Here is a 25863-nt window from a genome sequence, read left to right as displayed (position 1 = left end):
TGGGCCCAGGAAGTTGGTGCAACATCGGTGGCCTAATGCGTAGCGTCCTGCACGGGGCCAAGGCAGACCCCGTAGTGGATTCCAAGACCGGGATGGCTTATGTAATCTTCGTCTGTGGATGCCGATGTCCCCTAAAGCGGCGCTCGGGACTGTCACGGCAAATTCCGAGGTTGTTCGCAGGTATGGTCTCATCACAACCTTAACATCGGCATTGGCTACGTTCACTCGGACAGCCGCTAAGCTGCGCGGAGCATGATGGTGCGCTAAGTACACATGTAGTTTCAACTTTGTTGTCAGCTATCCTGTAGGTGCTGGCCACCCACGTGTAGCAGCAATATGGTTTGCGCTTTCCACCTTCCCCGGTTCTAATACACGTAAATGAAGTCTTCGTTTCTCATGTCCGTCAGGTCAGAAAAGCCGTTATCTTGCTCCTGTCTCTGATCTTGCGCCTCCATCTCCACACCTTTTTGTGTCATTTCCTTCTTCTTCAGCATACTTTCGTCAACCCTGACTGCGCTCTTGCCCAATTCTTCTCTGCGCTTCGCGTGCCTCTTGTTCAACAGTGCTAGGTAGACGGGGATCAAGAGCGCGATGATAGCTACGAGTGCGAACATGACCAAGTTGGCGATCAGGCCTGGCCGGTAAAGAGGCGCGTCGTCAACCGAATATAGCAGCGGGCCGATGACGTTGCCTATTGTACGCAGTTAGTGTCGTCTCCCATCAGGCCGTGAACGGATATTACTTACCGGTACACATCCCAATAAACACCATAGCCGACGTGCACTTCTTCTTCGTGTCACCAGCGGTGTTTTGAACATGCCAAGTGTATATCAAAGGTGTAATAGCGGCGAGGCATGATACAAGGTAGTAGCCAAAGAGTAAAACGCCTTTGTGCTGGCGAGGCACAGTCAACATCATTATCGTGCCGATTATGGGAAGGATGGCAACGAGGGCGATGGCAAGACCTTTGCGGCTCCAGCGCGTTGCACCCCAGGAAGAACCCAGGATGCAGACAATCTGAATGACACCGAAGGGTATGTTGAACAGGATCGATTGGAAGTTTGTGTAGCCGAAGTCGCGGATGATGAGGTTGCCAAAGGTGGAAATACCGCCACTTGCTATGCTATGCACGGAACGAAAATCAGTAACAAGATTGAGATATAGAGGGCCATTACTCACGATATCGCGATGATGGCAATGAACCAACACCAGGTCTTGAGGTCAATCAAAGTCTCCCAGACCTGATCCCACTTCCATTCTCCTGACTGGATGCCCATTTGGTTAGCCCGCAGACGCTCGACTGCGATGAACCTTTCTCGCTCGGTCAAGTATTTGGCTTTCATCGGGCTGTCCGGCATTAGGACGAGAACGACGAATGCATACACCACAGTCAGAAGACCGCAGAACATGAAGATGACCTGGTACTTGTACAACGACTCGCTGTTGATGTGTCCGAGGCCGTAGGTGAATAGTGAGCCAACAATGAAGGTGACTCCATTCATAGCGTTCCAGTATCCAGTCCGAAGGGTCTGTTCGGACCGGCGCCACCACATCGTTGTAGTTGCGACACAAGCCGGTGCGATCATGGCCTACAAGAACGAAGATACGAAGTTAGCATGCGATCCACGTGCATTCCCTACAGCCGCAACTTACCTCGAAAGATCCCAATACGAACCGCAGACCAAGAAGGCTTTTGAAATCAGTACAGGCGGCCATGATAGCTAGACTGCTACCCCAGAGGAAGATGGCTGTGCCGATAACTTTTCCTGTCGGCAATTTGACCAGAAGGAAGGCTGCGAGGGGCTGCATAACTAGCTGGGCCAAGTATAGAATAGAGCCGAGCCAGGAGTATTGACGTCCTACGAGTTTGGCGTCTGCTTGCAGACCGAAGATGGAGACGTAAGATAGGGAGGATTTGTCGAGCTGCTGGAAGAAGTAGGCTCCTCTAGTCGTAGACACAAAAGGTCAGTCCATATTCCATTCGCAGTTGGTGAAAAACCACTTACAGCAGAAGAGGAAGGACGCGATAGTCTACGCGCTTGAGAACAGCGCGCTCTTCTTCATATGAGAATGATGCATCATCGACATGAGCGTTGGCCAGAAACTTGGCCGCCGCATCTGCCTTCTCGACTTTCTGTGCAGGCGGAGGGGTAGAGTGTTCGATATGTGTGATGGCATCTTCTTTAGGGGCTCCGGAATGCATGGTCGTCATTCTGCCGCAGAACGAAGACTGGAAGACGCTTTGTTGCTCTTCGAATGACTTACCAAGTGACCGGCTCGTCTACTTATCAGACCAAAACCCATGCTCGGATACCAGAGACCGAACGGTTGCGTCTCCCACTCCCGGTCGCATCCAAGTATCGATTGAGCGACGCCCTGGATGGCCATGTGCATTTCGAGCTTCCTGCTTGTGCTAGAAGCCCCTCATAGCTCTGTTATTCCACGTATCAGGACTTGCGAGTCCTTGTCCACTCGCAAAGATACCAGGTTTCCATGAGCTTTAGGCAAGGAGTGAGCTTCCCCGCAGAGCTCACGCGGTAAACTCTATTCCTGGCCATGATCGTCTCTGCTTCACTTTCCCCACGGGGGTGGACGCTGTGGGGCCTCTCTTCTAAACATTGGTTCACCGGTCGGCTATAGTGACGGGAGAATGCAAGATCGACATCGTGACATGGTGTGGTTCAGCGTTCGGGGTTGACTGTACCGAATATCGAGGGGTCTGACCGGGGTAGCGAAACACCGATGCATCATAGTGGAATACTTCCAAAGCTGTTAAGAAATGCCTACAGAGCGAAGCCTTTGATCGTCTTACTTCTTATTGAACCCCTACTCTTGTATTATTTGTCAGCAAATATGGCAGGAGAAAACAAGCAAAAGAGATATGCGCTGATTGGCACAGGCGGCCGTTCGTCCTTCTTCTACACCGCGATAGCAACAACGTACAAAGAAACCTCGGTTGTCGTAGCGCTATGCGATACGAACCAAACACGACTTGACTTTGCGAACACACAGCTGGAGTCTCTTGGTCATGCCAAGGTTCCCACCTTCAAAGCGGCGGATTTCGATCGGATGATCCGGGAAACCAAGCCAGATGAAGTCATCGTAACGACAATCGATCGTACACACAACATCTATATCGTCCGCGCGTTAGAGCTGGGCTGCAATGTCGTAACAGAGAAGCCTATGACCATCGATGCACCACGGTGTCGCGAGATTTTTAACGCAGTAGAACGAACGGGCAAGAAAGTGCGCGTTACGTTCAACTACCGCTATGCACCACACAACACCAAAGTGTGGGAGCTTCTCCGCTCTGGCGCGATCGGAAAAGTGACAAGCATACATTTCGAATGGATGCTCAACACGTCGCACGGCGCAGACTACTTCCGTCGCTGGCACCGCGACAAGCGCAACAGTGGGGGGCTGCTCGTCCATAAATCAACACATCATTTCGACCTCGTCAACTTCTGGCTGGCTTCGCGTCCGGAAACAGTGTACGCACAAGGCAACCTGAACTTCTACGGGCGAGAAAATGCCGAAAAGAGAGGTGTACAGGAGTTTTACACACGAGCCTATGGCAGCGAAGTGGCAAAGAGCGATCCATTCGCACTTCACCTTGAGAATAATGACAAGTTGAAGAAGATGTACCTCGATGCCGAGCATGAAGACGCATACTATCGCGATCAGAGCGTCTTCGGTGACGGAATAAGTATAGAAGACACGATGAACCTCCTAGTGCGATATGAGAATGGCGCGGTGCTGACCTATTCTCTGACCGCATACGCACCCTGGGAAGGTTTCCGTGTCTCGTTCAACGGGACCGGCGGCCGGGTAGAGATGGAAGTCGTCGAGAACAGCTACGTGAACAGCGGGGGAGACCAGTCGCTCGAAGGATCACTCGAAACGCGATCAATCACACTCAGGAAGCTTTTCGAGAAGCCCCAAGATATCGAGATTCCAGATTCCGTCGGTGCGCATGGGGGAGGCGATGAGGTGTTGCTAGCTGACTTGTTTGGCGAGCAAGGTGCGGAAATCGATCAGGATATGAGAGCTGCGAGCCATGTCGATGGTGCACTCTCAATTTTGACGGGCATTTGCGGTAACAAGTCGATGGCTACGGGGCAAGTTGTGAAAGTCAGTGATGTATTCGTAGTGTAGATGGAAGCTTCATGCCATAGCTTCGTGGCATGCGCAGGTATGCCGTACTGGCTGGTGCGTGATAAAGAGCTTTCAAAAGAGTCATGCCAGCGCGCAGCAATATGCAGCAATATTCAGCGCCTCCGTCGCTCAATTGTTGGATGTAGTGAGCGAAAAAGTAGAGTGACTTTGCAGAAGTAAGCGTCATTGTGTGGCACCTGGGGGCGAACGCGACTGCCCGCGTCGCAATCGCGCTAACCTCGACGCGCCTCCCCACCACCTCCACCTAGTCCACGTTCAGGCTGCCTTCACGACCATCGCGTTCGACGCCCTCGTAATCGTCCACGGCCAGTACCCAGATCTCAGAGTATCCCTGGAAATGTCACGATCAATACTATTCGGATTGCATCTCCATGTCAACGTTCAGAGGCATTGTAGCCGGTAAATGTCGCCCCGCCGTGCCCGGCACTCAGTGCCCTAACTAACGCGTCGTTGAAGAGTTTCCTCAGATCAGAATAGACTACTTTCGACAACAACCTGAACACAAGGCTCCTCTTGCATGTTTCTTGAGTCACGTGCATTCGGATCATTTGACTGGTCTGGAGTCGTTGCGGGCCCCATTCGTGTATTGTTCAGCTGCGACTAAAGAGGTAAGCGGCAACCCTATGTAAAATGTTTGTCATGCAAAAGCTGATGTGCCTTGTAGATACTCCTGCGACTAGAAAAGTACCACTATCGCGTCAACTTCGCTAAAGGCATTCTCGAAAGTCGCAATGTCACGTACGATAGAAGCATGCGCAAGTTGGCCAAGGCGCTTCCTTTGGACACACCAACCGTAATCGAGTTAGCGCCGGGCAACAGCATCAGGGTCACTCTTATCGATGCTAACCACTGCGTTGGCGCTGTCATGTTCCTGATTGAGGGTAATGGCAAAGCAGTACTTTATACCGGCGATATTAGAGCCGAGGAATGGTGGGTGAACTCGTTGATACAGAACCCAGTACTTCTGCCATACACACTCGGCAACCGGAAATTAGACTGCATGTATCTGGACACGACCTTTGCCACGAAGAAAAAGCCCTATCGCCAGTTTCCGAGCAAAGCGCAAGGTATACAAGAGCTGCTCAGCAAAGTGAGTGACTACTCCGACGACACTATATTCTACTTCCATTCTTGGACCTTTGGCTATGAGAACGTCTGGATAGCGTTGTCCGCATTTTTAGGCTCTCGAATTCATCTCGACGACTATCGAGCACGCATATATGGCTCCTTGTCCGCATTGGACAAGCGACAGCTGCGAGAAGCGGGACTCGACGTCCCAGCAAGCAATAAAGCACTCCAAGAATCTGGACTTGAGATTCGTGAGGCTCCTGCTTTATGCGGTTTCAGAAATGGAAATCACATACAACCGGGCTGTTTGACTTCTCAGGAGGACGTCCGCATCCACAGCTGCGAGCGCGGCATGGGCTGTTCCGTCCTAGACCGTGATACAAATGCCAAGATCGTACACATTATCCCGATCGTCACACGCGCCAACGGTGAAGATATTGCCGAGTTGGGTGCAGGAGGTGGAAAGGGTGACTTGGACCAAAAAGAAGAGCTGGAGTCTGGCGGTATGGGCGACGTCAAGAAGTTGATGGAGCTCTGTGCTGCATCCATAAACGACAAACAGTTGCTTGAAAAGGTCATCACCTTACTCCAACAGACTCTCCTGGGAGACAGCAAGCTCGATCTTGGTATGCAACTACAAAAGCAGTTTGAAGACGCCCAACACGATCTGTCCATAAAGACCCTTATCTCTGTGCTATCATCGAATGTTTTGGAAGCTTCGAAAAGCGGACCGCCACTCAACAGGACCATTAGGTTTCCGTACAGTCGCCATTCTTCTTACTCCGAGCTTTGTGGCCTTGTCAGAGCTTTCAGCCCTAAGGATATCGTTCCATGCACTGTTGACGAGACCCGCTGGACACCTGACCTGAGCATGCGAAATCTATTTGGCAGTCTCTGTTCAGGTGAACTTTTCTCTCACGACGCGGTCATGATGGAGCTGTACAAAGACAGAGTGGACTACGAAGGCCGGCAGAAACCAGGCAGAGAAGAGAGCCCGACGAACACGCAAATGACTGGCGACGGGACTATGAGCCCGCCTGTGACCAAATTGGTCATGGAGGAAGCTGTTGCATTACCTACATCATGTCAAGTTGCTCCGAACACCCCAACCGCGACAGACACCATCCAGCCATCAACGCTTCCATCCACATCAAAGACTTCTCCGCAAAACAGTCGTCATGATCAAGTGGCTGTCCAGAGTCCCGATCATACAGTAATCGATTTATCTTCAGCTCCCAAGCGAAAGACCAGGGCCTTCAATGCTACCTCCAGGATGGAGCCGCTAGCCCCCAGCCCCCACAAGAAGCAACGAATAACGCATCGACAACTCGCGTATGACGCAGCACTTGGAAAAAATGGCCTTTCTTGGAGCGATTTCGGAGGCTTGGTATCAACTAAAAGCAAGAAGACCCAGGATGAGCAGGAGCTATAAGTGGCACTCCGGCTTCGTGGGGATTGTATACGTGAAAGAGCTTCGCGAGAACGTGCGACGCGTCGATGTTAGTCTGTTGCGATTTATTTGATCAGGAATAACGCGGGAATGACCTTCATATGAGGTGGTACAGGACTGTGCTCCTTTGTACCAACGTCACACACATCCATGAGCGTATTGCTTCCTGTGCAAGTATAACTAGCCACAACTCTACGCTTCTTGGAATTCTCTTCGTCTAACTCCTCTTCGTCAATTGCATCTTGTTATATATCCTCATCTTATCAGGCTGAGTTCTCTCCTCCCAGGAGCTTACCCTGTGCCTGAATGTCCAAGTCGCGCCCCAGGCCGGCCTCTCTCATGAAGTCTGTCGCCTGCACCGTATCGACCCACCAATACTCACCATATACCTTCAACGGAAAGTCTTCAACCTCCGCACCTCGTCTGACATGCGACGCAACCGCCGCCTTGAGATCACATTCATAACTCCGCATCAAGGTCTGCCTCTCCAATTCCCAATCCCCAAAGTCGTGTAAAGTAGACAACTGAGCCCTGTTTTTCCAATGGTGTCGTATGGCCTCAAACCGACCGAGGTCAATCGGCAGCCCAGTAAATTCCGTGAACTTGCGTTCCATAGCGGAAGAGAGAATTTGCCATGCGCGTCCATGGCCGTCTGAGCAGAGGTTTCCTGCACGACTACGGCATCTTTGACAGGAGTATTGTTGGAAGAATGAATGACAGATTTCGTGTAACAGGGTGCCAAGCATGTCGAAGCTGTCTAGAGTTGGTCCTATCGTGATATTGTAGTAATAGTCGCGCCACGCTGCGCCCATCACGTCTGGATACTGAATGTGAAACTCATTGAGCCAACGGAATTTGGATTTGCGGTAGAACATGTCAGAGCCGAAGAAGAGGACGTTGATCTGCGTCCACAGGTCGCGGATCGAGGGTATGGGAAAGACTTCGTCGAGACTGGCAGGAGACCCAGCTGGTGTGTTGAGGAAAATCAGCGACATGTAGTGTTGTATCCAGGTTTGAATATTTTTCAAGGCGGTGAGTTGTGTGGTATTGAGTGTGTCGATGGGTCGGTCGAAGTATCGTACTGCCGTTCTCGTCAATGTCATCGCTTCGCTCCGGAAACGCGAAGCCATCGTTAAGGGCTCGTAGCATTGATATCCAAATTCATTTGCGGCACCCTTGAACTTGAGTTTTGGGTGATGGTGAAGACGTAGGATGCAATTGCAGTAGGATCCATAAAGTCGTGGATCACACTGATCACAGCGGCACACCGGTTTGGAGTCGTCCGTGTCGACGAGTTTGCGAAGTTCTTCGAGAGTATTCGGGCATGGTAATTTCTGCTTCTGCTTGCGTCGAAAGACGTTTCTGAGGCTGGATCCGATATCGACCTCGGTGATTATACGAGCAAAGTCTGCTTCCAGACGGCTTGAAGTGTGAATTCCTGGCATCTTGATAATGTTACTGAGCGACCTGCGGTGGGAGTTGATGTGGCGAGTGAGCCCAGGAGGACTTTATAACACCTGCAGCTCCGTTTTGTTAGGGGGTGATTTGATGTGAGAAACTTCGTTGACTGTACTGGCCACGCTGCAGAGCAATGGGGTCGATGATTCACTCAAAAAGATTGTGCTTTTCCCCTCTGATTTGCAACGCGATGTGGGTGATTTATACAAAGATAAGCCGTGACACTGCGATGGAATACTAAAGACGAGCCATTCACAGCTCCGATAACTCATCTCATGCCTGTATGAAATCGTGGTTGAATGTGGAGACGACCACTTCGAACGAACCCTGGCGAACCAGCGTTTCCAACTTACCAACACCCGAACGTGGACACCCAAAGTTGCTTGCAAAGCCCAAGCAATGGTTCGTCCAAAAGAATCGTGTCGAATGAAAAGCGTTCCGAATTCATGAAAGGCGAGTACGTTCCTGAGTTTTAGGTCGGGATATCATTATGCAGTTAAGTGATGCGGGATGCGTATGCCGAAGAACTGTCGTTATTTTATTTGACTCTGGCTCGTAACCGCTCATCGACTTCCTGAATACCACCTCCTAACAATGCATCAGTGCCCTACGCCACCTGCTACCCAGTTCATGAATTCAGGATCGCCTGGATTTGGGAACATTCCCCTATCCTGTGGCGGTTGTCCTTGCGCTTGCTGTTGTTGAACAGGCACGCCTTGATTCAGCTGTTGCTGCTGTTCTTGTTGCCGTCTTCTTTCTTCCTCCTGTCTTCTTTGCCTCTGTGTTCTGTAGTAAAGCAGGAAGGCCAAAGCCCCGCTCAGGGCCAAGATGATGAGTGATTCCAGAATATCCGAATCGATCTCGTCGCCATGATAGCCGTCGCCGTAAAAGTCGTCGCCAGCGGTATGCGTGTCGTCGTAATCATCAGCTTCGTAGTCATCCCAGCCAGCGAGTTCGGCTTCGAGAAAGGCGTTCAGCCACTCCGAGAGTGTCCATTGTTTCTTGACGACTGTAGTCATATTAGCATCCAGATGTCAAAAAAGATGCAAAGAATGATGACTTACCGGGATCTTCTTGAATGGACTTGATGTTGCCGTTTGTAAAAGTGTTCCACCAACTCCGGAACCTAAGCTTGTACAGTGCCAAAACGACAGGTAAATAGGCCTCACGTGGATTCGTCTCCAGAGCCAGATCATAGTGTCTCTTTGCGAGGTGGAAGTCTTGATCAATGCCGATGCCATTCTCATGCATCCAACCCAGGTTCCACATGGCTTGTGCGCTTCTCATGGTCTCAGCTGCGGCTTGGTAACAAGCTGCAGCTTTTTCAGAATCAGGTTGTGTTCCGAGACCCATCAGGTAATAATCTCCCATCTTGACCATAGCATCGACGTTCTTCTGTTCGGCAGAGCGCGTCCAGTATACCAAAGCCAGGAATGCGTCGCTAGCTAGCGAGGCCTTTTGCTTCATAAAGGGCACAAGCGAGTTGAATGTAAAACGAGGCTTGACTTGATCAAGGAGGTAGGCCACGTTGGCCTGTGCGACCTCGAAGCCTTGCTCAGCTGCCATCATGTAGCTTACGAGTGCGGTCTCTAGGTCACCATTCGCATACGCCTCATTAGCTTCGGGGAAAGACGTAGAGACGAGTTCGGCTTTCTCTGCTACGATCTTGTAATAGGTGGCCGCCAAAGGACAGGACTTGGATCGAGCGATACCGTTGTGCGTCATCTCAGCTAAGTAGTAGAACGCCTCGAGGTGTCCATGCCTAGCGGCAAGTTCAAAGTATTTGGCGGCGACGGCGATGTCCCCCTGATCTAAGAAGAGCGCACCTAGCCGAACTTGTGCGACTGCCAAATCCTGGTCGGCAGCCGCGCCGAATAGCTCAGCAGCCTTTACAGCATCTTGAGGTACACCGAGGCCTTTCAGGTACATGATACCCATAGAGTATTGCGACAGCGCATCGCCCAAGTCCAAGCCACGTCGGAACCATAACCTCGCAATCTCGAAGCTTTGCGGCATGCCTTCACCGCGCAGAAACATGCGACCAAGGTAGCCGGCGGCCTTCGCGGCCAGCTTCTCGACGGTAGGCGACACATTCGCATTGGGCTTTCCGTTTTGCGGCCAGTACATGCACGCAAGCTCCATGAAGCGCTTCTTGGCCGCTGGAAGGTCGCGCTTCAAAGTTCGTGCGCCATCGTAGTTCAGCTTGGCAAGATTGAATGTGGCCCTGGCATCGCCCTTCCGGGCCTGGAGATCCATGTATTCGAAAACGTCGTCGAGGGAAGAAAAGGCATCAGACTGAGCGCTGGCGACTTTGGCATTGGGCCCAGAGCTGCTTGTACTTGCGCCTTCGCCATACACGCCACCCTGATCGTCAGCGATGTTGTATGACTCCCGCGGCATAGAGTGGCCGCCAGGTGGCCCAGACCGCATGTATGCAATAGCCTTCTCCGCTGCCGCTTTGTAGAAATGCACAGCCTCTTCGCAGTTACGCGGAGTAGATATGCCTGCCGAGTGCCTGTACGCAACAGCCATCTCTGACCGCACGTCTCCTCCTTCGGCGCCCAGTGTATAGTATAGCATAGCCTTTGCCTGATCTTGCTTGACTGCTCCACCAATGCCGGTCGCGTACATGAAGCCAACCATGTGCTGTGCCGATGCATTGCCGTTCAAAATCGCGAGCTCGTGGTATCGTCGAAAGGCTTCGGAGTAGTTGCGCGGATGCGTGTAATTGCCGTAGAAGTTCATCTCGGCGAGGGTGAATATGGCGTCGGGATTCCTTTGAGCCGCTGCCTCTTCCAGCAGGGTGACGGCTTGTGACAGAGAATGCCCTAGCTGCTTCGGTTGTGGGTTCGTCGTCAACAGCTCTTGCTGTGGGGGGCCATTCATGAAGAGAAGGAAGAAGACCTCTTTCGCGTAGTACGCGCTGGTGCCCAAGATGCCAGACTTCTTATCAAAGTTCCACCATGGTGCGGCAGCCGGTTTGATCGTGTGTAGAAGCGTCGTGGCCTCATTGAAGGCCAGTACGCCCTGGTGTGGATTCGCGCCTCCTTCTGTGTTCCCCCATCTTGACTTCCAGGCCTCCTTGCTTTGGTCCGAAGAAACGCATAAGAATAGTGAGAGAAGGACTGCGGGTCTACAAGTCAGTCAGAAGCTTCCTACGTTGCCTGCGCAGGTGCGTACCGAAGAGAAGCGGCACACGCCGCTGTAGCTGTGGCCTCATTGTGGGTATATGTCGAAATTCAAAGTAATGCGAAGAAAGAAACTCATGGCGTCATCTCGAGAGGGCGGAAGCAGAGGCGCGACTACGTGTAGGCAGTCGTGGTGAGGTTGTTTGTAGAGGCCAGCTTTCCACTATCACGGCCGGGGTGGCAGTTGCGCCCCCGATGCGTGGCTCCCGCAGCCAATGAGCGTTGACGTCACTCATGTCACAGGTTCACGCGCTGCAACGTCGCCTTGGGCCTTCCGCTTCGATTCGTAAACGACAACCGAGTATCTACTTGCAACTGATTTTCAGCGCGCTTGCTTCATACCGTCGTCGCTTGTTCCGCTGTCTATGCGGACGAAAGCCCTCGGGCAAGGGCAACCGACCTCTTTCTGCATTTGTCATCGGCGGAAGCACTAACATCCTTGCACGCATCGTCATGATTCCCTTCTCCAGACGCGTTTCTACGCGAAGTCTCTCTCGTTCATTATCGCTGGATAGCACTCTCCTTATCTTTTGACATTATACTGGAAGTCGTATGTCATGACAGTTTTGAATACCTCGGCAGAACGCGAGCCCCTGCTCCAGCCTTCGATATCGCCGCCCTTATCGAATAGGGAGGGCAAAGATGATGAACAGGCCATTTCAGCGTCTAGAGGCGCACTTATAGTTGGCTCCGTCGGTCTCTTGATATTCCTGCAAGGTATGTCTTTCAAAATCTACGCGCTTCGTCACCATATAATCCCGCCTTCGATCATGTGCAATTCCATCTATGCATGAGAATGTGGCAAATCAACAGAAGTCATGTTCTATCAAAATTCCACAAACTATGCGAAACAAACTTGACCTAACCTTCACGACAGCTACGAACATCTCTATCCTTACAACGACCCAATCGTCTATCGCCGCTGATCTTGATGCCTTCGAAACTGCCAGCTGGTTTACTTCATCGTATCTCATCGCCATGTCTTCTCTCGCCCCTTTGATGGGACGACTATGTCAAGTGTTTAGTCCACGGTTATGCATGTTCTTCTCCACTATGTTGATAGCCATTGGATCGGCCATCACGTCCACATCTGTGTCTTTCGAACACTTTATCATCGGCCGCGTTGTAACTGGAGCTGGTGGCGGTGGCATTTTCATCGTTGCTAGCATCATGGCGATCCAGATGACCAGCCCTAAACGAAGAGGCTTGTATATGGGCCTTGCAAACACTGCAATGACAGTCGGTGTCTCACTTGGAGCGGTCATAGCGGGCGCGCTTGAGCCTAGAATTGGATGGGTAAGTGGACACTATCAGATGACGAGATCTAGTGGGCTCAACTGACATAACCACAGAAACCATTGTTTGGCATCCAGGCACCAATAAGCTTTGTGGCTGGCTTGGGTCTTCTCTTTTCAATTCCAGCCAGCCATACTTCAAAGAACATCAAGTATGAAAATCTCTCGATCCGCGAAAAGCTAGCCCGCATCGACTACTCCGGAGCCCTGCTCTTGACCACCACCATTGTGCTCTTCCTTCTTGGCTTATCTGGTCCAAAGGTTCTTCCAACGCCGATCATTCTATCGGCTCTTGCTCTTCCAGTATTCGTTCTAAACGAGGCCTACGTCGCTGGCGATCCCGTCATTCCAGTCTCCGTTCTACGATCTCGTGGAACCCTGTTGACCTGCCTTGGCACGACTGGCTTCATGATGGCCCGTTGGAGTATCCTCTTCTACACGCCCGTATATGCGCTTGCCGTTCGGGGTTGGGCTCCGGCTGTCGCTGGATCAATTCTCATTCCCACTAACGCCGGCTTTGCAACCGGTGGTCTTCTTGCTGGTGTCTTCCATATCAAACGCACGGGCAGCTTCTACCTCCATACCGTCGTTGCGATGGCACTATTTCCAATCACTATGGCTGTCCTGGCTCTCATTTCTACACCAACAAGTCCGTGGGGTCTATATGTTGCTATGGTGTTCCTCAACGGACTTGTTACTGGCGCGGCAACGAACTACGCACTTGTCCATCTGCTCCATCTTACACTCCCGGAGGTGCACCCGATCGTGATCTCTCTCCTTGCTACGTTTCGCGGCTTCTCAGGCTCTTTCGGTTCGGCCATTGGCGGTGGCTACTTCGTTCGCGTACTGCACAAATCTCTGGATGACGGTTTTGCGCAGGCTGGGTTGAAGAATCGCGGTGAGCTCACTCGGAGACTACTAGGGAGTCCGGCACTTGTAGGTAAGCTGGAAGGAAAAGACAGGGTCGTTGCCGTCGGGGCATACGCGGATGCACTCAAGGCATTGTTCCTTTGTGCCGTAGGACTCTCCATCGTCGTCGTGCTCGTACAGGCCGGTACAGGTTGGAAGGAGCCGGCAAAGAGCGAGGGTCAAAGAGCGGAAGAGGAGGTGGAAGTCGAAGACGGGATGCCTGCAGGTGCTTGAGCTCAATGTTCAGTACAGCTATTTTTTGTCTTTTTCGGTTGTGCATAGCCAGGTCAACACTCATCATTTTATGGTGCAAGGACTGCCATTGAGCGCCAATAGTCTCTTTTCCATACTCACCTACCCTTCACTTTCTACGTCTACTGGACTTCACGATGATCTCTCACCGTGAGATCTCCCGGCGCCCTGTCATTTCTTGCGCAGGTACCCGTCATGCATGCTAGCGTCATCATCGCGATCCTCTCACTGTTTCCATCGTCTTCCATTGTGTCACTCGGCTCCTACCCGGTCTCGCTTCGTCTGTTTGTTGTCGTTGGTGCAGGGTCCACTGCATCGCGCCTGCCTATATAAAAATTTCCCACGCTCTCACCTCCGCTCCTGCGACCCCACCTCACCAGCGACGACGTGCGAGATCAATTGTACGATCAAGAGACAGTGACCTCATTGTCGACCGCCTGCGACGCATACTCTGCTTATACAAGGTAAGTTCCTCTCACCTCTGGCGTATTCACACGTCGGTCTTCAGGCCCAGTCAGCCTGCTCCGCAAGTTTGCAAGTGCGCACACTCAGTTTTGAACGCGTCGCGCGCAGACCGCGCGCAGACCGCGAGCTCCAAGCTGCTTCCAGTCTGGATTCTTTAGGCGCTCGACCGACGTCTGTCGCGCTTCACTGCACTGCTGCCGTCTCTGGAGTGCAAAAAGCTAACGAACTGTGTCTAGTTCACCTCTCTCACATCGTCCACAGTCCTCATCATGGCTCGTGGTCCGGCTAACCTGTATTCGACCATGGTATCCAACCCATACCCCAAGGCCAAGGAGCATGTTGCTCGTATCTCCGTTTGCGAGCTCTGCGACCGCGAGATCCTCACAAAGGATTGGAACGGACACAAGAACTCCAAGAAGCACCGGGAGGCCGAAGCCAAAGAGCGCGAAGAGTTAGAGAAGGCCAAGAACCCAGCTGGTACTTTCGGCGGTGACGCTACAAGCTTCGGTGGTGGCAACGAGTTCAGCGGCACCAACGAGTTTGCTGACGCCAACAACGAGTTCGGCTCTGGTGGTGACACCTTCGGCGGCGCTACGACTACTGCCAATGACGGCTGGGGCTCTGCGGGCGGTTTCTCTACTGCAAACACTACCAGCTACAACAACAACGGCGGCGGTGGCGGCGATCGGGCCTGCTTTGGCTGTGGTCAGACTGGCCATCAAAAGCGTGACTGCCCCTCTGGTGGAGGTGGCGGTGGCGGCGACCGTGCCTGCTTCGGCTGTGGTATGACGGGTCACCAGAAGCGCGATTGTCCTCAGGGCTCTGGTGGTCAAGCCTGCTTCAACTGCGGCGAGACTGGGTAAGTCGAACTCTTGTCGATCGTTTTGGAGTGTCAAGCTAACATTTAACAGACATCGCAAGACGGAGTGCACTCAGCCTCGTAAGCCCATGGCTGGTGGTCCTGGTCGCGCATGCCACAACTGCGGAGATGAGGGTCATATGTCGCGCGAGTGCGACAAGCCTCGTGTCATGAAGTGCCGTAACTGCGACGAGGAGGGTCATGCTTCTCGCGAGTGCCCCAAGCCTCGTGACTGGTCCCGCGTGAAGTGCCGCAACTGCAACAACTTCGGTCATGGCGAGAAGCGTTGCCCTGAGCCTCCTGCTGAGGCTGCCGGCGGTGACTGGGGCGATGCCGGTGGCTCGACCGCTGCGGCTGGCGGTTGGGGTGATACTCCGGTTGAGTCGAGCGGCAACTGGGCTGACGACACCACCGCAGCTGCCGATGCCAATACTTCTTCTGGCTGGTAGACCAAGTGAGCGAGCGTCTTTCCATTCGCCTGTTGGCACAATGAAATCTCAGCATTGCCCAACATACACGATTCTTGTAAGGACGACTGACGGATTCGGACATCGATCGAGCCAATGGCTATCGGTAGGGAAGGCTACGAGTCTGATTTGAGCTCATGAACGATGGAGAAGTTCTGTTAGGGTAGTGGAGAGGCAGCCCACGTGTATGCACTTGCAGTTACGTTCCAAGCGAAGCGCGACCATGTACAGCAAGGTACTCCACATAGACCAAACAAACACTAACCCTTGTACGCATATTCACCTGCGCTCCATGCTAACACATAACGGTATGCTACGTGACACTTGCTGCTTTTAGCTCTGCTGTATCTGCGTTCTACTCTCGTCTAACGACCATACTACCCTGCTCAGTACATCGCGTGCCAGCCATGGAGACGACTTTCAGTCACAGATGATCACCACCCATTTACCTTTGTCAAATAAGTAACAAAGGCGGCGGCCACGGTCGAAGGATACATAGTGATCGCCAGAGGTGTTTGCAAGACTTCTCATTGGTGGGACAACATCTAAATGAATCTAGGTATTGCGTAGGTGAATTGCCAGCGGAGTGAAGGATACGGCTGATAGGGGAGACTGGGCTTGTCGTTCCTTATTAGTACCCTTGGCAAGATTACATGTCTCTGCCCAAGGCCATTAAAAGGGCTTGGACGTTTGATTTAATTTACAGAAAGTACATACTTGAGGGGTGCATGGTAGACCCTTCACTGACCTGTGACAGCTTCCAGATATCCCGGTCTTCTTCGTCCGAGCACGCCCAAAAAGAAGGCCGAAACCCTATTGCAGTCCGCAAACACTTGATTAGTTAGACTATTGGGAGGCAAAACGAGTGAAGCGACCTAGAAGAACATACACTACACGATGTCTGTTCTGCATCGTGACATAGCCAAGGTGGAGTCGGAACGACAGCCATAACATGTGAAGGGACTTAGCGGAAACCAACGATGACGAAGGCTACCACTACGGAATGACATGGCTGCTGGACATTATGAGGGTCCAGAGATAAGGGCGCGTCCCGAAGGTTTCCAAGGTTCCAAGGTTCTCTCTGTATCAGCCCTGGATGATAAGCCCGGGGCGTGCGGCATCCGGTCCTTTTCCCAACCCGAGATCCAAGCCTCTTGGAACCTCCGGACCTCGTCGCCGTAAGCTTACGCGCATAGCCTCGTTCAGATGCCACCATGGTATTTGGAAACCAGAGCCTTCACGGTGGTCGTTTTGGAGGCGCAAACATGTGGCTGAAGCGACTTCTGCATCTCATGAAGCAGCGGTCAAAACTCTCCAGCCGATCAAGACTTCTAGAGCCCAACGGTGTCTAGTAGTAGGGCTGTAGCGCAACGTCTCCGCACCATAGCGCGTGGAAGGCTCGCTACGGGGTGCTTGCTCGGCGCTACGGAGTTGTCTCCAGCTTTCCCTCGTCGGAACCGTTGAAGTAAGCTTTAGCGGTGACTCGTCCACTGATGCGCTAGCCCTTGACATATTGCCCTACGATCCGATAGATCGAGGATATACCGTGTTGTGATTGATTGACGTTGAGTGAGAAGTCTTGCCACGGCGTAATACGCAAATTAGTTTGAACACTTGATCAGAGCTCGCTTCGTGAACCTATATGTCGTGAGACCACTCCCCATGTCTCAACGGACACCTTGGCAGCGTTGATGCGATCTTCTACCTTTGCGATATTATTTGCCTTTGCGCAAATCTCCATCGCTGGTGTGGCTGCGCAGCCAATGTCTCCGCTTTTTCTTGTTACTCGGGACGAAAGCCACAAACATGTCAACCTGGACGAGCTGCCACCACATCGCGTGGCAGTGATTATCATATGCATTCTGTTTGCATTTGTTCTCGCGTTGGCCCAGGGTAAGTGCATTCGAATTTTATGTTGACCGTTTCGTATCTAGAGGTCGTTCAATACGTTTGCTAACTGTTTGGTAGGATATCGAGCAGGCCGCATGGCTGGCCAGAAGTCCAAAACTCGGGTGTCGGATGTACTCGTGTTCGCGCAAGGCTTCATCTGCTCGGCCTTTCTATTTGCCACAGCCATACAGATAGCTGGACTGGGTCTGCAAACGGATGCTCAATGTCATGCTGCCATACGAGTCTGCATCGCCATGTATAGCGCGGACAAGATAGCACTGTAAGTGTTTACTCGTGCATGACGCTCACCCAAATCCGGATGCTGAACCACATACAGATATCTCTTCTTGCTGGAGCGCGTTCATATCGTACGAGCTCCCTTTGTGGATCGCACAAGGGATATGCTGTATGTCTTCGGAGGGATCTTTGTCACGGGTGGTTTCCTCGCTATCATGGGATGGCAGTTTGTCAACCCAATGGCTATCTTGAACCACCAGACAGGCGAATGCAGGATAGGCATCGAGCGACCGGCTACAATTGCGATCATCGTGCTGGACATCCTGATGAACACTGTTCTCACGGGGATCTTCGTCTGGCAGCTTCGACCAGCACTGGGCTCATCGGCACCTAGGATATTCAGTTTCGCAAGCGACACTGCTGGTACACCAACTGGCTCTTCGATGCAGAGACTCCGACTTTGGATGAAAGGAACACGACGGGCCGTATCTTCTCGTAATAACTTGCGAGTCATGCTGGTTCGAAATGTTGTTGGCTCGGGCTTCATGTTGTTTGTCACTTTGTGCAACAATAGCCTATTTCTCGCCTGGAACTTCGCGAAGATGAGCCACGCTTGTCTGCTCATGTGCCTCGCTGATAGTAAGTTCCCGATTCGCCCCTTGTGGTCAACAAACGCTGATGCATAGTTCAGTCTGTCTCGGTATGCTTGTCACCCAATGGCTGACGATGCGTTCGGCTGATCCGGAGATATCGCCACCGGCATCTCGAGCTTCTTTCGTAGAGGAACGCACCGATTCCGAGGTTTCCTTTGTGAACGAGAAGCCTGTGCCCATCAGCCGCGTGCTAGACAAGGTACGCTTCAATCTCCGTTGAAGGCGGCGATGCTGTCAAGAAGTTGTATTTTGCGACATGTGTCTTAGCAGTCTCGAGCTACTAAAGGACCGGAAGGATCCGTTTGCGGTGTACTCCATGGACTCATCACCGCCCTTCTTCGGTCTTGTTATATACCGACTTACACGCGATTGGCTGCGCTTGCCTTCATCCTATACCGCTGTCTAGCACCTTCCTGCGTAACTAATACGACGCCATCCCCGATCAGCGAGCGCCGAACACAAAGAGTGCTTTGGGCGACATTGAATTTCGTACGCCACACTCTGTTTGGTGCGGCCAAGCGCTGCGCGGCGTTGCATGGCTGCGGTTTTGCAGATATACCCCGATCGTCAGCAGAAGAGGCTAGGAAGCGCTATGGGAACGTTCATGGATCATCTTTGGAGCAGGTCGGTTTGAGACGAGACAGTAGTTGGATTCCATCGTGCGAGCTCATGACGTCAGCCAGCGAAATCAGGGCCTTACCCGACGAAGACTAGCGTTAGGCTAGTGCAAACATTGGAAAGAACTGCCCAGGTATGCACAGCCTCCGCACATGCATTGCGAGTACAGTCCTTCATACCAAGGTACATAGTTCGACAGGAGCTCATCTTATACTGTGTCAGGAGTCATAATGTTAGCGACCATGTTCCAGTGAGTTTAACCAGATCACTTTGTTCGTATGTACAATATGACAACTGAATGTATCAAATGCCACTACGACATCCCACTCTTTCCATTCCAACCTCGTTTTCATCCATATGTCGGACGTCTCATACTCCATGAAAGTGCTTCCCGCTTAGTTTAGAGGTGGATCGAAGAACCACATCTCTTCACGTTCCACGACCATCTCATCTCTCTCAACATGCTCGTGATATTTCTCGCATACCTTACCCCTCAATGCGACCAAGTACTCTCTCACATCTGAACTCTTGCCAATTGTCTCAGCGACGTCCTTGTTTCTACCACCTTCCATCCTGAAGCCCTTCGCAAGGTTGACCTTCCACTCGGCCATGTCCTCCGTGTCACCGCAGTTCAGCATGATGTCTTGCATCATGGTCCTCAAAGCAGAGTCCCTCAGATGCTCCTCGATGTAGTTCATGATGTCGTAGGGTAGTGGCTGTGCGTCGCGCAAAAGCTTGTTGAAGAACACATCCACAATCTTGTTGCGCAGGAGCGGGATGTCGAAGGTGTTGGCGGATACGTGGAGTTCGCATAAGAAGAGGTATCTCAAATTGGTATCATTGCTGGAGTCTAGGCTGCCTTTGTAAAGCCAGTTGGCGAAGACGTCGAATCGCATTGGCGTAGAGCACGCGAGGTGGATCGCTGTGCGCTCCTCGTTTGAGGAGGCTGAAAGGGCCTCATGAAAGTGTTGCGAGCGCGCTCTGAGTGCTTCGACATGTAGGTCATACTTCTGGATATTGCTGCCGGCGCTAACCTTGATCGTGACTGTGTCGTGCTTGTTGGTGATGGTAGGCGCGGTCCACGGGTGTGCGCACTGTACTAGTGGGTAGCTCATCGTAACAGTGTTGAACTTGGTTTCGTTCAAGGAATTAAAGATGTTGTTGATAAAAGTGCTCAAGAGGTGTAAAGACTGTTCACGTACTTGCTATAAGTGGCAGACTCCACTAGCCGAGAACCGAAGTGAAGGTGAAGGTGAAGATGCTTTTGAGCTAAATTACTCACTCTTACCTAGTAGCGATATACAGGCATACTGCCAGCTCGAAGATCTGTTGGTCGATGGAAGGGGATAATAACACAAAAGTCAATACATATGCTCCGTTTTGAACTGGCACGACGTTGATGTTGCCCCATAGTAAGGTCATGGAGTGCGACATCAAAAGGGTAGCATGCGTACAGTCAAAATGGATCGGACAGGTGGAATAGCCGTTGCAAACACTACGCACGCAGCTCTACTATTAAACCAAAGGAAAGACAACAGGCTTGGCCCACCACCACCTAAGTGCACCTGCGCCTCGGATCAGCGACTGCCACTGGACTGCCACGACCGAGACGTAGACTTACGAATCGAAGTCTCCTTATGAGGCTTCCCTCTCTCTGTGCGTATGATATCTTTGACAAAAGCTGTTGCGCACTTCGTCAAGCCAAGCGAATCCATTGTTTGTCCTGCCTTGACCGGGGACTAAATTCTGTTCTTTAAATGCCATAAGCATGTCAACCAGAAAGTCCTTGTGCGCGGAGGTGATATAATCTCTATATTGCCGATCGAAGTCGCCTGTCGCAGCCACTATGTCGACAATGAGCTTCCTCATCGAGTCTCCATCACACGTCTTGGTATACAAAACCTCTGTCACCCAAAGCGTGATCGTTGAGTCTTTTATCCAGCCATTGAAGAGGGATTCTAGGACAGCATTCTTGAAGATAGGCGCCTGATGAAAGTCGGAGAACACGTAGGCCTTCATTACCTTCCCCCAGTCCAGAAGGCCTCCGCTGTCCGCCAGACCTACAACACCAGCATTGAGCCAATAGAAGAACACGTCGAAGGTGTCGGCGTCGGTATCCTTTAGTCGAAGGTACGTTGAGCCACCTTCCCGGAAGGAACCGTTGAGCATGCGATCGAAGTAGCTGGAGAAGTGACACAGGAGCCCGCGATAGATCTTGAACTTCTTCTTGGCATTGTCCGGTCCGACCGCGACGGTAATGATCTTGTCGTAGACGTGGCTGAGATTGTTAGCAAGAACGCATGGCTGGAATTGTTTCGGACTCACGCTGGTGGTTTGGTGGGCGCATGTGCACAAGGAATTAGCTCTATACTGCGTACGGCGTCGGCGGTGAACGGCACTTCGGTCGCCATCGCGTGAGATAGGGTCGTGAACAAGAAACGTCGCTGAGGGATTGGTGACGTGGTGAGCGATCGAGAAGAATTTTGAGGTACCCGTGCAAGAACTAGTTGTCTTGGCGGTGCTCGGGTAGTGAGAGTGAAAGTGAAAGTGAAAGTGAGAGCGAGAACACCAATCGGTAATTCGACTCTGAGGACATGAGACACCCTTGATAAATGCGGATAGACCTTGCTACTTAGATGTCGCAATGCGGTCGACAAGCCTTCGGGGTGTAGTAGCATTGGCAAAGCCTGTTCTATACTACGCAGACTAGGAACTTTTCTCGAAATAGGGTGCGAAATGTCGTTATCGGCCGCATGTAATGACGGATCGTAAAAACGGGCAGAGCAAACAGCGAGACTAAACACCGGGCAACTACGTTGTCACACAATTGAACATAGACAAGGTTTTGAATCCGAATCGACTTTGTATTACAAGAACGAATTGGCCAGGTTCTCGAAGTATTTCCTAGCGCCATCTAGGTCGACGTTCACGGTGGCTTTTGATCTCTCTTTGTCAGTAAGTGTCCTCCCCAAAGAAACTTGTATCGCTTCTATAGTGGACTCCTCATTTGGCTGGTTCACGATCTGAAGATTCATGCTACCACTCTCGACCTCTTTGCCGCCAACCACAATGATGTGATTGTACTTCTTTGTTCGTGCCTCGGCGATCTTCTTCCCGAGCGAGCGGTCGCTTGTATCGACATCGATGGGCAGGTGTATAGTCGATAACGGTAAGGGCTTGGGTGACGATGCGGACGTGGCTGGTGCGTCGGAGGGTGTGAGACCGGAAAGGACAGATTGTATGCGCGAGACATGTTCGAGGACTTTAGGGTCTGAGTTAAGCGACAAGACAATGGCTGGTCGAGGCGAAAGCCAGAAAGGGTATTTGCCAGCGTAGTGTTCGATCAGTAGAGCCATGAAACGCTCGATGGAACCGTAGATGGCGCGATGTACAATGACTGGGCGGCGAAGAGCCGGATCCAGTCCTGCATCCATAGACGACTGCGGTCCTGCCTCCAATTCTTCCGGTGATGCTTGGTATTGCAGATCGAAGCGCTGCGGCAGCTGAAAGTCGAGCTGTATGGTTGCCGTCTGATGTTCCTTGCCGTTCGAGTCTTTCAAGATGATGTCAATCTTTGGGCCATAGAACGCTCCGTCTCCCTCGTTGATTGCCCATTCGCTTCCGATGTTGTTCAACGCGGTAGTCAACTGCTCTTCTGCACGATCCCACTCCTCGATGGTGCCGATGAAGCTGTCCTTGGGCCGAGTAGAGAGATGCAGCTTGTAGGGTCCCAGTCCAAACGTGTTGTATACCATGCCCACGAACTTGAGCGTCTGCTCAATCTCTGCCAGAATTTGGTCTGGCCGACAGAAGATGTGCGCATCGTCCTGGTGGAACCGCCTGACTCTAGTCAGTCCTGTCAAGGCACCTGAGATCTCGTTCCGGTGCAGAGCGCTGAAGTCGGCGAGTCTAACTGGGAGATCTCTGTAACTCTTGATCTCGTCTCTGAACAGCAAACAGTGGCCGGGGCAGTTCATGGGCTTCAGACCGAACTCGCCGTCTTCTCCGCCTTCTGCTTCAGGTATCTGCGCCGTTGTCCCTCTTCCCTGCACGCTGAACATGTCCTCCGCATAGTTCTCCCAGTGCCCGGACTTTTCCCATAGCGATTTCTTGTATATTATGGGTGTGATGACCTCTTGAAAGCCAAACTGTGGATATTGCGCACGCAGGAACGACTGCAACTTCTGGAAGACATAGGCACCGTTGGGAAGGATGAGCGGCGAGCCGGGGCTATATGGAGATGTGATAAAGAGATTGTGTGTTTGCGCGAGGGCTCGATGGTCGAGAGGAGGTGTAGGCGGGGTGCCGGCTGTAGGGTTCAATTGCGCACTGGCGGGTGCTTCAGACGAGACGGTCACCGTGTGCTGCAACTGGTGGGGCGCGGAGCAAGAGCAGCTGCGCGCGAAAAGACGTCCATGCTGGCGCCACCTCGTTGGTTCTAATTGCGCCCGTCTTGCAGTCCGTAGCGCAAGGGAAAGCTGGCGTAGTGACATCGGAAAGTCTTGACTCCTGCACCAACTTCGCGTGCTGTTCAGGATGCACTTTCTGGACTAGTCGTCTTGGCGCACGCGAGCTCGAACATGACGTCGACGCGTCTGTACGCCAACACCACTCAAACCCCGAACGCAGTCGGGTACTACAGGTACAGTGCTAGGGCCATCGCTCTGGAACTCCACTAACGACAAAAGTGCTCGATGTCTCTGCGATGCACTAAGACACAGTATGCGCCAGAAGCCTGATTGGCAGGCCCCACGTCACACGTAGGAAGTGGCAACCTGTTCTACCCAGCCTCCTACAACGACACAAAGGCAGTCAGTGAGACAGTTTGGGTCATCACTAGACACACCACTGCCTAAATCTATAACTACCACCTGCTCTGTATTGCACTCTTACCTTGACCCACCCAACCGTCAGCCCCACGTCACAGACCTAGATACCATCAACTTTGAATATGAGCGCACGTTCACGGCGACTCGAACACAGCTTGGGAAGTAGCTGGGGCGACGCTGACTACGCATCCGGTGACGAGGGCTCCGTTCACTCGGCCAGCGACGAAGCCAGCGAATTGGAATTAGAGGACTCTGACAAAGAAACTGTACAAGAACCACGGACGACCGTGACACCCAGACCTAAGCGCAATCATCTTAGCAAGTCAACACCCACAGCGCAAACGCACGCTCGGCCCGTGAGGAAGCCAGCAAGTCGGACGAAAGCCAGCCAGTCGCAAAGGATAGGACCCGACAGAACACCAAAACAAGACGCATCCGAGCCGAGCTTCATCATGCCTTCCATGAGTAACTCGCCGAGTGGTTACAGCGGCTCGCCAGGTACAAAATCCCAGCCGCGGAACCGAGTAAGAAACACGACCCAAAACCGCCCATCAGACTCGCCCCTTGCACCAGGCAGCCCTTTCACGAAAGGGTCTGCCAGCGGATACCCGCAAGCGCCACAACAAAACCAGGAAGAAGTGAGCCCATGGCACTACGTGAACCTCTTCTGGGATAACGTCGCCGCACCACTCCTCGCCCACTTCCTAGACATCTTCTCCTACGCGATGCGACACTTTATCAAGCCGTTCTTAGGGGTCGCCCTTGGTGTTGGTATCCTAGTCTTCGGCATTCAGCTAGCATCTGGAATACTACGATCCACGGTATCAAACGCTGTCATGGGGCCTGTTTGCGCGATACCAGGCTCTTCTTACCTCATCCCCGCATGCGCTACGCTAGACACGTCAGAGCCTCAGGCCGACTTCGAGGAACTCATCAATGTTCAAAGCCGATTTGAGGATATCTTGGACGCATCAAAGGATACCTCTGCCCTGCCAGCCACGATCAAGAACTCTGAGCTGGCCATTCGTGACCTGCGAATTCTTGTCAAGCACTCTCGTCTTCCGAGCCGAAAGGCACTGGACAACGAATTCGAGTACTTTGTGCAGACAGCCAACGAAGCTTCCGTCGATCTCTCCCGTTACAACAGTCGTATAGGCGCAGCCATGGACCGTGTAATCGCGACAAACACCTGGACCATGAACGTGTTGTCTGGTATCTCGGAGAAAGAGGCTTCCATTGGCGCCGTTGGCCGAGTTATCAACCAGGTCACGGGTGCGTTCGTCGCGCCACCGCCAACGCTCCAACAACGCATCTTCGACCAGTACGTCTCACACGTCAGCAAGAACAAAGACGAAATTACGCGTCTTATCGAAACAGCTCAAGCTCTGCTTCTTGTTCTGCACAACCTTGATGAGCGACTAGGCACCATCTACGAAATTGCAACAGGCGATGACCAGACGATAACGGGCAGACAAGAAGAGCTCCTTTCTAGCCTCTGGACAAAACTTGGGGGTAACCGCGGCGATGTGAAAGCCAACACCAAGTCCCTCAATCTACTTGCCAACATTGGTGCCTATCGCAAGAGAGCGGTCAATCATGTGTCAGGCACACTTCTCAAGCTACAGGAGATCCAGGCCGAGTTGGAGAACTTACGAGAGGGCGTTGCGGCGCCAGAGATGCTGGGTTATAGAAGTGATCTGCCTTTAGAGTACCATATCGATGCTATCGGGAAGGGTGTGGATAGGCTGCAGGTCAGTCGTGGAGAGCACATGAGGGTTGAGGGGGACACGTATAAGAGGCTTATGCGTGGCGGCGAAGAAGGCGAGGGTAGAAGGGAGCTGCCTGGACCGACAGTCACCGTGAGGGCGAAGTAGTAAGATCGTCTCGACACCAGCAGAATTGGAGAAACTTGGATCAGTACTTGAACATTTTTTGACGGCGTTCGCAAGACTGTGTTTAGTTTCCTTTTGGTTTCATTTTTCTACTTGGTACATCCCTAGATACCCATCTCATCCATAACTCATGACCGCAATGAACCATTATTTTTAC

The 25863-nt window shown here is 52.2% G+C and overlaps 10 protein-coding genes across 10 annotated transcripts; 6 read left to right on the top strand and 4 right to left on the bottom strand.

Annotated features, from left to right (window-relative positions):
• Window positions 1–365: 365 nt before the first annotated feature.
• On the bottom strand, window positions 366–2212 carry J4E79_006853 (uncharacterized protein; the record flags this gene model as incomplete). The annotated part of the gene is made up of 5 exons (XM_049355721.1): window positions 366–691; window positions 747–1123; window positions 1180–1589; window positions 1654–1945; window positions 2007–2212. 5 exons carry the CDS (start codon window positions 2210–2212, stop codon window positions 366–368), a joined length of 1611 nt encoding a protein of 536 aa, XP_049209750.1.
• A 641-nt stretch (window positions 2213–2853) lies between these two features.
• On the top strand, window positions 2854–4155 carry J4E79_006852 (uncharacterized protein; the record flags this gene model as incomplete). Its single annotated transcript, XM_049355720.1, has 1 exon — window positions 2854–4155. One exon carries the CDS (start codon window positions 2854–2856, stop codon window positions 4153–4155), a length of 1302 nt encoding a protein of 433 aa, XP_049209749.1.
• A 772-nt stretch (window positions 4156–4927) lies between these two features.
• Window positions 4928–6676, top strand: J4E79_006851 (uncharacterized protein; the record flags this gene model as incomplete). The annotated part of the gene is made up of 1 exon (XM_049355719.1): window positions 4928–6676. The coding sequence occupies one exon, from the start codon at window positions 4928–4930 to the stop codon at window positions 6674–6676; it is 1749 nt and encodes a 582-aa protein (XP_049209748.1).
• Window positions 6677–8751: 2075 nt separating this feature from the next.
• Window positions 8752–11372, bottom strand: J4E79_006850 (uncharacterized protein; the record flags this gene model as incomplete). The annotated part of the gene is made up of 3 exons (XM_049355718.1): window positions 8752–9161; window positions 9217–11277; window positions 11333–11372. 3 exons carry the CDS (start codon window positions 11370–11372, stop codon window positions 8752–8754), a joined length of 2511 nt encoding a protein of 836 aa, XP_049209747.1.
• Window positions 11373–12183: 811 nt separating this feature from the next.
• J4E79_006849 (uncharacterized protein) lies at window positions 12184–13778 on the top strand (the record flags this gene model as incomplete). Its single annotated transcript, XM_049355717.1, has 2 exons — window positions 12184–12636; window positions 12693–13778. 2 exons carry the CDS (start codon window positions 12184–12186, stop codon window positions 13776–13778), a joined length of 1539 nt encoding a protein of 512 aa, XP_049209746.1.
• A 752-nt stretch (window positions 13779–14530) lies between these two features.
• Window positions 14531–15569, top strand: J4E79_006848 (uncharacterized protein; the record flags this gene model as incomplete). Its single annotated transcript, XM_049355716.1, has 2 exons — window positions 14531–15120; window positions 15173–15569. The coding sequence occupies 2 exons, from the start codon at window positions 14531–14533 to the stop codon at window positions 15567–15569; spliced, it is 987 nt and encodes a 328-aa protein (XP_049209745.1).
• Window positions 15570–17731: 2162 nt separating this feature from the next.
• J4E79_006847 (uncharacterized protein) lies at window positions 17732–18587 on the top strand (the record flags this gene model as incomplete). The annotated part of the gene is made up of 3 exons (XM_049355715.1): window positions 17732–17757; window positions 17815–18353; window positions 18406–18587. 3 exons carry the CDS (start codon window positions 17732–17734, stop codon window positions 18585–18587), a joined length of 747 nt encoding a protein of 248 aa, XP_049209744.1.
• Window positions 18588–19380: 793 nt separating this feature from the next.
• J4E79_006846 (uncharacterized protein) lies at window positions 19381–21396 on the bottom strand (the record flags this gene model as incomplete). Its single annotated transcript, XM_049355714.1, has 3 exons — window positions 19381–20115; window positions 20678–21263; window positions 21311–21396. 3 exons carry the CDS (start codon window positions 21394–21396, stop codon window positions 19381–19383), a joined length of 1407 nt encoding a protein of 468 aa, XP_049209743.1.
• A 456-nt stretch (window positions 21397–21852) lies between these two features.
• J4E79_006845 (uncharacterized protein) lies at window positions 21853–23478 on the bottom strand (the record flags this gene model as incomplete). Its single annotated transcript, XM_049355713.1, has 1 exon — window positions 21853–23478. One exon carries the CDS (start codon window positions 23476–23478, stop codon window positions 21853–21855), a length of 1626 nt encoding a protein of 541 aa, XP_049209742.1.
• Window positions 23479–23936: 458 nt separating this feature from the next.
• On the top strand, window positions 23937–25688 carry J4E79_006844 (uncharacterized protein; the record flags this gene model as incomplete). Its single annotated transcript, XM_049355712.1, has 1 exon — window positions 23937–25688. One exon carries the CDS (start codon window positions 23937–23939, stop codon window positions 25686–25688), a length of 1752 nt encoding a protein of 583 aa, XP_049209741.1.
• Window positions 25689–25863: the final 175 nt, after the last annotated feature.

Source organism: Alternaria viburni, assembly GCF_023758015.1.
Source record: "Alternaria viburni strain BMP 2772 chromosome Unknown scaffold_14, whole genome shotgun sequence".
Classification (NCBI taxonomy): Eukaryota; Fungi; Ascomycota; class Dothideomycetes; order Pleosporales; family Pleosporaceae; genus Alternaria; species Alternaria viburni.
Note: the sequence above shows the minus strand (reverse complement) of the source record. Positions and strands in the feature narration are given on the sequence as shown.